Raw genomic sequence first — 9,756 nt, 5'->3', positions numbered from 1 at the left:
GGTCTGGCACATATTCCAGCACTGACCTTGAAAACTTTTCATACTTAGCAATCTATACACATAAAATACATGCATGCACATAAACACAAATAACTACAATTATGGCACTATTTTGATAGATGAGCTTTTTTGTAATACATTGCAAAGTCTTATGAGCATCTTATCAAACGATGTTTTGAAAAAAGGTTACTCGGCTCTGAACCAAGCTGTGTCAAACTTATTGCCAACTATAACAAAGGACTACTGTGAAACATAACTCTTCTGCGGAATATACTATAATTGTACTTTTTGAAAGCAACGTCAAATCATTGACATTGACTCGGTATTCTACAGTATGAGAAATGCAGAAATATATATAAGCCGTAAATTAGATCCTAATCCAAACTTATCACTTTGATAGTTGTTAGACAGACTATTTGGGTGAGTATTTAGCTCTGTAATTTTTCTATTCCTTTTTCAAGCTGTTGTCTTCTCAGATTTTCAAAATCAGATTTTTCAATAATCTTTACAATAAATTACATTACAGTTCCAACAAAATACAGTTAAAATAAAGTTAAAGATAAACTCAAGCCAAATCACAAATACAAACTTACCCAAGATTTATGAAGAGAAAAAGCAGAGTCTGGCAGATGAAATCCAGAATGCAGTATTTTGGGCAAATATTTAGTAGTTGCCAAGCATATTCCTGAAGGTAAACATCTGAAAAACAAAATTCGCATAAGCTGAGAAATAAGCAGTTATCCCATTTAGCGTATACACTGATCTTTTAAAAATTCATCTCGTCTAATTGATGCTTTGCCATTCACAATACATGACGCAAGGAACAACCTAAGCTATCTCTACATTAGTGAGCCAACAGGAGCATCTCAACAGAGCAAAAGAGTTGGTGCTGAGGGCCTCCAAGGTGCCAACCTAAGCGCAGAAATGTGGACAGTCACTCTCCCAACCCAATCTAAAACACTCGTGTAAACTTTCCTTTGAAAGCAGGAGAAATCCTGGAAGGATTCCGACTGAGCAGACATTGGCATGTAATGGATTTACATACACAAGTTTCCTCCATGTGATAAAGCAAGATTTTAACAGTATCCTGTTCATCATCAGAAGATGTTTAATGTGTTCATTATCACCTACTTTGATGCTATTTCATAAAGCTACGACATAAAGATTTCACTTGAAGATTGTACCTTCCAGATGGAAATGAAAACATAACAACACTTATGTGCAAATATAGGAGAAAAAAAGAAAGAAAAGCATATTTTCCAGAGAAAACAAGTTCTTGTTCTCTTGAGGATCCTCCCTCAACTGCCAAAACCAAAAACCACTTTGGAGATAGATTGAAGTGAAATTTTAAAAAGATGTTTTGGTGGCATTTTTCTTATTCTGCCATTCCTCATAAAGTCATGTAGCTCAATTAGCACAGGCCAAACACAAACAGAAGTATGAACCCCACCTATATTTCCTATGCTTTCTGATATCCTGGAACTTCTCAAATCGAAGATACATTTACACAGCATATTTAAGGCTTGCCCTGCAAATTTACATAGCATGTTTACTCCTGCCCTGCAAACTACCTACAGTCTATGGGACGCGTTGAGAGTGCCATGCCTGCTGATGTCTTACTGGGCCTGCTAGGTCTTACTGGAAGCTGAAGATCTCCTCCTCGCTAGAAAACAGCTTTTCCATCCTACCCTCTGGAAAAAGTCCCCTCAGGTCCCTCAGCATTTCTGTACCTCACATGCACAATGTTTTACATCGGGTCTCTCCTGAGATCATCGAGACGTAGTTTTAAGTCGAGAAACTGGAATCACTCTGACACCTTTGTTATTCTTTAATATTTGAAGTTTTGAAATTGGTGAGTGGAATGTGAAGCCGCTTAGTGCATTAAACACCAAATCCAGACGGAAATAGAACAGCGGACTGAGAACAAGTGAGATGAGTAAAGGTGCCCAACAAATTCTTTTATCCCAGTTTTGCAAACTGTCACATGAATCCCTCCTTAAGTGACCATGATGTTTGTGCAACAGATCTCTCCCACAGTTTTACAATACATTATGCACCTTTAACTGCTTTCTTTGCCTTCCTCCACCCACTACTCGATCTCTGCCTTGACTACTTCTAACATTTTGAACATCTGAAGAGCTGCCAAATTTTTGAAGCAACCTATTTCCAGAAATGTTTCTTTACCTCAAGATATGTAATTTCTCCCAAAACACTCCTCTGGAGCAAAGCCCAGGACTGGCAATATGTTACCCAGGATCAGCGAAAGGTTTACGTTTCAATACCTATTGCACCTGTCATGATAATACCAGGCATTTTCCACCCACGATGCAGGAGAGAATCCAAACTTCCTGTGGGATGTGCAAAACTAGCACTCAGCCTTGGGAGCCATCCAGGCATGGTTAGCGGGAAGAGAAAAGCTATTTCTGCTGGCTTGCAGGAATTGATGGCACCATTTAATGTCTTGTCTTTATATGCAAGTGTGTATAACCCAGTTTTTCCACAGCTGCTGTGACGTAAATAAATTCAGTATTATCTCCATTTTACATCGTAGGATGTAATATAAATAGTACTGGAACTTATGCTGGGCATAATTCAATATTTAAGACATTTACCCTTTTCAAGTACAAGACATCCATAGAGCTGCCTAACACTTAAGCAAAATATTTCACCTGCCTAAGGTTCGGTAAGGAGAAAAATATTATATATGTTCTGTAGATGTATCTCCCTAAGTAGGATAGTATTTCTGGAAATAACGTCATTGAGTCAGTCATTTTTTATCATTGCAAACTGAGACTTCACTTCAAGGGCTCTTTTTGCACAGTACATCCATACTATACTGGTTAATAAATATTAGTATATGTGATACATGAAGAATCCCTAAAATAGCTACAGTTAGACACTTGCTTTACAGTATTAGCTACACTTGAATAGTACCTACGTATAAAATGCTGAATTTTTGCACATCCTATTACCAAATCAGACAAAATAATTTGCTTCGTCTAAATCTAATAGAGTGAAAATGTATCTCTTGGTACCTATAATTTTGATTCAGGCTTTCCCTCTTAAGGTAGCAGCACTTCAGCTGCAGACTGCAGTGAAACCCCACCATTCCCAGAAAAATCTAACCCACCCTTAGAAATACCTAACACACAAAAGTAGATACAAACTCATAGTTTTCTTCACGAAAAATACAGCTATGGGCAGCAAAATGCCTTCTATTTTGTTTCAGTAATAAATCACTTCCCTGACTTGAGTTTGTAATGAGATTTTTAATCATGTGGATTGAACATATCCTCAAGTTAATAAAAAAGTATGGCTTCCTCTTTATCTTTAATAAAAGATTTGTACACTGCTCAAATGATTAGTATTACATTTTTAAAGAACCTGAGATTGATGCTTTTCAATTCTCCTTCCTATTTTTCTATGTTTTTATAATTCAAAGGTAATATAGGGAATAGTTAATAATTCATAAGGTAATTTTGAGGCTTTTATTCAGAAACCTTTTGCCTATTGACTCAAGGATGTGCCATAAAATATCCAGGTATTACTACCTTAGCAATTTGCAGATCTATACAGATGAAATCACTGAATTTATGCAAGTCAGGATTCGTGTTTAAGAATCAGAGCACATCTTTACAGCCTTGGAAGGGTACAGGAGGAGGAAATAGCTTTACAGGACTATTTAAACCAGTATATTTCATGTCTTCACACAGTTCTGCTTTTTCACCCTTGTTTGCAGGTTTATTCTTGATGGAGTTATTTTTGCAGTTGCCTAAGAGACAAAGGAGCTAGCTGCATTTTTTTAAGAAGTAAACTCCGCTGCACCAGTCCAGTGCTCCCCACCTGCACGAGATCCAAACCAAAACCACCGCTCCGGGAAAGCTCAGCTGGACAAACCCCAGATTCCCATATTCTCTTAGAACAAAAAAAAAAAAAAGGACTTGTTTGAGATGAAAACGTCAAAACTGGCTACCAGTTAATACAATCCAAGTATATCCCATTTCTGTTGCTAATGGGCGCAAAGTTGATGCCGTGCATTGGCAGGGCCCTCGCTGCCTTTGGGAGGGGAGCGCAATATCCACGCAGCCCCGAAAGCGGTGCAGCTGCCGCCGAGCGCTCACCAGCCTCGTGCGCACGGAGCAGCCTCCTCCGAACGGCTCGGAAATGAGCTGACTACAGAGTTTCCATCCAAATATTTTTCAGAAAAGTGGCATTTTTGATTGAGCCCGTTTCTAGTTCACAGTGAAGAACGGAAGTCAAAATCAGATTTGGGGGTGTCAGTATTTGATTCTTGAAAATTATTTTTCTTTTTTATTTTAAGGAAATCTCACTTTAACTTCTTTCCCTCAAGCAAGAATTTAATCTTCTCTCAGAACTGCTCATCAGACTATATTTTGCTGTCTTCACAAAATACTCATTTAATAGCAGCCAAGCTTCAGCATATTTGGGTATAGCTTTTTTACCTACTTTAAAGAAACAAAGCATTTTTACCAGTGTGTGTCTTACTTTCACATACACGCATAATAGCTACTGCGAAGGAATCACCCATCTCATGCAAGCTTTCAGGAACTGCTAAGTAACAACAGCAGAGAGTAAGGAACATTGATAGTAGGTATTAATTCCACATCTAACAAAGAAAATCCAGTTGAGCTGTGCACATAGCCATCATTTATTGCTGTGACAAAGTTAATAGCACCACCTTTATTAGCATTTCCTTACGTATAAAACTCCGAGATCCTGCCGCCCATTCCTCCAAGTCTGCCAAATGTTAGTACTTTAGGTAAGGGATTTCGCTGTTATCTGAGGGACACAAGTTTTACCATCCCAAGGAAAATGGTGTCTTTATGAAGTGACAGTAACACTAAACTAGATTATATTTAATTTCAGGCCAGCTCCGAACACATCCTTTGTGCCCCATCTAATTGCCATCTCTGCTAGAGCAGCTCTGAACCCCGCTTCTTGGTTTGACCTCTGAGTCCCAAAAACTCCTGACTAAAGCTTACTGCCTCTATTCTCCAGCTCCAAAAATGCAAACTGCTGTCAGGTTCTTCAATTCCCTCTGCAAGACAGGCAGCATATGTCATGTGCATTATTCAGAGCTTTACATAGCTCCTCTTCCATGGAGGTTTAAAAATGAATAGCAAAATGTGTATCACAATCAAACCCTTTGCAACAATAATCATGAAATGAAGTAAAGTCTAAAACTAGACAAGGGTAGGGTTTTATTTCTGAAGTAATGGGACAGCAACACAATAAATTTACTACTTTTTAGACAGACAGGTCTGAAGGTATACTTCACACAGTCCCAAACAGCTGAAGTCTTTTGCAAATGAAAACTCTGACTCGGGAAATAGTTCAAGAGGAACAACACGGGAAATATAGTGTTATCTTGAGGAGCAGGAAAACCATGGCAGCAAAGCACGATGAAAGGTGTTTCCTTTGTACTCAGCTAAAACAATAAATACACGTACCCTGTAACAAGTGGTCTTCAAAATCCTGAGAGCATCTCTAGGCTCATGCACTAGAGAGAGGATCAGAGCGTCCAGAGGAATACCATGGTGGGCAAACGAGGTCTGCTGGCTGCTAAACACTATTCCTCTTGGTCACCCATACGCATCTCTAGTCTCCTTAAAGAAATATCCCAAGAGGACCCAGACTTACAGAAAAACCTGAAGACGGCCCATCCTTACAGGGACCCTCACTGGAGTTTCTGTCTCCTGCATTTCCATGACAAAGAAAGAGAGATAAATAAATTGCTAAGACATTATGCAAAACCATGCTAATGATAATTCAGTACACAACGGCAGCTAAGCGAGCAAGCTGTATAAGCAGTGTAAGTATTAATGCTATATTTGTGTATGGTCCCAGAGATGCAGACTCTATACAAGTGTTGAAGCAGCCCAGCCAACTAAGCAAACCCCAAATCCTGCCCCAACTAACGTTTGAAACAAAAAAGCCCAAAACTTTGAACGACTCCTAGCACTCAGTCTAGTAGTGCCTGCCAGGAAAAAGGGAATTTTGGAGATGGCATACCATCAATTCTCTTCATTTGTGTCAGAAGTTGAGCAGCTGTCTTCTTACCAGACTGAAGTGGAGCCAAAAACCTTGTCAGGCAGCCGAAGAAAAAGCACTTCAGAGGAACTAATCTCAAAGACCCAAAAGTATGTATCACATTTTTGAACAGGCGTGTGTTAATATTACTACTACATTATCAATTGGCAATGTTTTGCAGAAGTAGGGGGAAAAAAGACTGCTTTGTTTGTTTTCACTGCTTGCTAAGGAAAAGCAAGATGCCACGCATACTTGAACTCCAGAGTTTGTTTATTTATTTACTTATGGCCAGCAAAAGATTTTTAGCATCATCTTCCCCTAAGCTGGTGAGGAAGGTGAAATACAATTCACCTCCACGGAAAAAAGAAGATGCACCTGGACTTTCTGTGGCAAAGAGATCTGGGTTTCAGCACGCTCTGTTATTCCCCCGGCTCTGCAGACACATCAGCAAGGGGTACGTAATCCTAGGGAGAGCTGCGCTTGAATCAGCTCACTGCTCCAGCAGCCACGGGTTGTGACAGACTGGGAAAACCCAATTCACCATTTGTTTCTTTAGTACGTGCTCCGGCAACTGTGTGCTGGGCTGAAGGATCCTTCAGGACAACCCTAAGAAAAACTTTGTAGTTACCAGCACCAAGGATGTGATGAAGAAAGCAATCAAATTACAACAGTTATTGCGCAAGGAGCTTTGCCAGGCGGGATCTATTACCATAAGGCACAGTTTGGTCAAACTGAGACTACTGCACTTACTGGTCTTAATTCAGGCCAGAAGGCAAGCCAGAGAAGGTGGTGGCCTCCTCCCAACGGTGTGTCACCATCCAAAGCATGGGGATCCCAAACATTCACTGAGCATAATTCATATCGGTGCCTGACCTCTCGCAAGACGTGTTTTGCGATCACGTTAACCTAAAAAGTCACAAATGGCCCCTCTCTGTGCGACAGCTCCGCTCGTGAAGCAGATCTCACGTGGCATAGGATGGGGAAAGGCTGGCTGATAGGAGGAGACAGCAACACCATGGGATTTGCTGCTCTCTCTTGGTGAGACGGGTGCTTCTTCAGAGCACACTTTAGAGCAGGAAGAATGGCATTTGCAGCCATAGCAGGGTATTGTTTAATTATATCTTGATTCCGGTGGATAAACCTGTCATTTGCCAACCATACAGATATAGGTGCCATATAGAAGGACAGAATTAAAGTGAATAAATAAATGAATAAATAGATGTTCATGATCCTACTTGGCTAGCCATCTTCTTTCAGCCAGCTTTTCCCCGAAATGTTTATTTACTACACAGCTAGGCTTTTGGCAGCGTTCCCACTGCGAAATGTGCTGCCCAGATATTACAAAGTGAACTCCAAATGAAAAAGACTTTTTTTCTTAGGTCTCCCCTTCTTCCTTTACTTCAGAACTGTGCCTTTAAGGCACAATTTTGCCTCAAATTTCTAGAATACTCAGTTTAAGAGAGATGCGTTTATAGACCATTGCTAAAAATGAGATTTCCTATGTGGTCTTCAGCAAAGTACTTTAAACAGACATTTTTGCTTCCTTCACTTACCAAAGAAATGCTCCCTTACTTTTCAGAGGTGTACAAATGCAAACAAATTAATGTACATGAAAAATCACTGCTGTTGTATTTTTAACATGTTTAAATTAAAAAAAAAAAAAAATCAGTTGTATAATAGCCCAACAAGATTCCGGCATTCTGGTATTGCAAGCTGGGGAATGAGGTTCCCTTAGAGCTAAACACAAAAAAGCAAAGAATAGAAAATAATGATAATGTGTGTGGATTACGTTCCCCTATTTCAGTATATATATTCAACTACTTTCCACAATGAGATTCCAGTCATGATTAAGAGCTGTGGAAAATCAAGAAATATAAATGCAAAGCAGTAAGAAAATAACGTGTCTTAGATACTTTTACTATGGTCCAGCAGAGATTCTCTGATTAGCATTTGCAGACTGTACTAAGCATATCTAATACAAAGGTAATACACACTGCACCGCTCTCAACAAATATTATCAAGATGGAAATGCCTACTGACAAATTCACAAGCTGCAAATGTACAGTCATGAAATTCAATAGCCTCACAGCTGCACACTTGTAACTTGTGAATGCAGAAAAATGTATGAATTGGCAGCAGGCTTTCTGGCAGATGATATCATTTTACAGATGACACTGTAGAGTCTGCCAGTTTGACGTTGAACTCTCCTCTTGCTTTTTTTTGTTGTTGTTGTTGTCGTTTCATAGCTCTTTCTCTGCGATCTACTAGGATCACAGTGGCTGTTCTCATAAGAGTCTGCTATTTACTTTTCCGACTCTGCAAAGTGCTGCAATTGCTCAGCTTGGTTCCCTTGGCTCTGCTTATGTATAGCTGACGTTGAACAGTGTTTCTTCTGGAAAAACTTTGCCTTTCTCTACAGTATTTCAGATCCATGAAGTGCACTATCCCATGGACATGTCCTAGTTCTTTTCCTCTATACAGAATAGCTTGGATTTCACCGCAGGTGACCGCCCTTCATAAATAGTTGACATGATTGCGCCTTGGTACTTGTAATCTGCATATTTGCAGACCACTGAGAGGGAAGGAAGCATTCCTCAGAAAAGACAAAAGGCCTCTGCACGACCTGCGGTGATGTCCAGTCAGGGCACTAAGTGCCAAGCTGGCCCGATTCCATCCAAAGCTTGATGACAGAGGAAGTCTGTCAAAAAAAGTTCAGAAACAGATTTTTCGTTTATTCTTTACAATTTTTTCCCTTCTGCGCCCCGTGCAATCATCACTGAAATGTTTGACTGGGATCTGTGACCAGATTCAAGCAAGGCACGAAAGCAGGGCACCCCTAAAATGAAGCGGTTCTTTGCACCTTGAAGTCACACCTATACGGCAAAGAAATTCCTAAAGAGCCGGTAAGGTGACATCTCGGTGAACTGGGCTGTCTGAGCTTTTTTAATGCAGTTCAACTCCGCGTTTTGGTCTGTTTGTGCTGCGCTTCTCCTGCTGCCTCTGTCCTGCTGGAAGCGGTGATCTCTGCACCGGCGTGGTTTGCACCCTTTGAAAGGTCACGTCTCTATGTAACTTAACGCCTTGAATTATCACAAAGTACAACTGTCAGTACTTCAGTAGCACTGCATCAAGCTTGCTTTAAAAAGCCACATTTTAAGACATTTTACCAAAGGTTCAACATGCCTGGTTCCATCACTGAACACAGAGGCCCTCCTTTCTGTAAACTTGTACACTTAACAAAATAAAGTACAGGAACATGGGAAAAAAAAAAACAACAAACCAAAACAAACAATACAAACATATATGTGTGTGTAATCTCCAAATGAGGCGAGAGAAAACTCAGCTTTACTTCTTATGGTTGGTTTTCTGATGCTGCTCCAAAAGGTGTCTTAGATCTCAGACAAGGCTCTGCACCGCAGTTATTCGGGCTAGCCAAACTCTGCGCCTATTTTACTACATGCTTGTTCATATCGTCTGAACCATAAAAAGCCACAAGCCGCAGCAGCCTCTTTTTTCAACACAACTCTAAGAGCAGTTTCCCTGGTTTACACCTATGCCACTCTCCTCTGAACTTAGTAAAATGGTAGTAACTCTCCAGTAACCTACGCACAAATGATCAGGACTTTTACCTGCTGCTATACTGCATGTACTATTTTGCTTTAGATATTCCTGCTCAAGAATTACTCTGCAAAAATCTCCAGCCTG

General features: G+C 40.1%; 1 protein-coding gene across 50 annotated transcripts in view; it reads right to left on the bottom strand.

Moving 5' to 3' along the window:
* LOC140657453 (uncharacterized) overlaps positions 1–9,756 on the bottom strand; it is a 372,414-nt gene that overhangs the window by 189,083 nt on the left and 173,575 nt on the right. For 42 of the 50 annotated variants that reach the window (XR_012044333.1, XR_012044336.1, XR_012044332.1 and 39 more), the window contains 2 exons: positions 5,662–5,717; positions 594–699 (listed from right to left, as the gene is read on the bottom strand). Coding sequence is in view for 28 of the 50 variants with exons in the window: in XM_072874480.1 (XP_072730581.1) it covers positions 594–699; positions 5,662–5,717 (162 nt within the window). In the remaining 22 variants the exon portion in view is untranslated. Of the gene's footprint in view, positions 1–593; positions 700–5,471; positions 5,718–6,033; positions 8,750–9,756 lie in introns of all 50 variants that reach the window. The other 8 variants (XR_012044349.1, XR_012044345.1, XR_012044348.1 and 5 more) reach the window with 2 other exon arrangements.

Source organism: Ciconia boyciana, chromosome 10 (genome assembly GCF_034638445.1).
Source record: "Ciconia boyciana chromosome 10, ASM3463844v1, whole genome shotgun sequence".
Taxonomy (NCBI): Eukaryota; Metazoa; Chordata; class Aves; order Ciconiiformes; family Ciconiidae; genus Ciconia; species Ciconia boyciana.
This window is presented reverse-complemented; position numbering and strand designations above follow the sequence as displayed.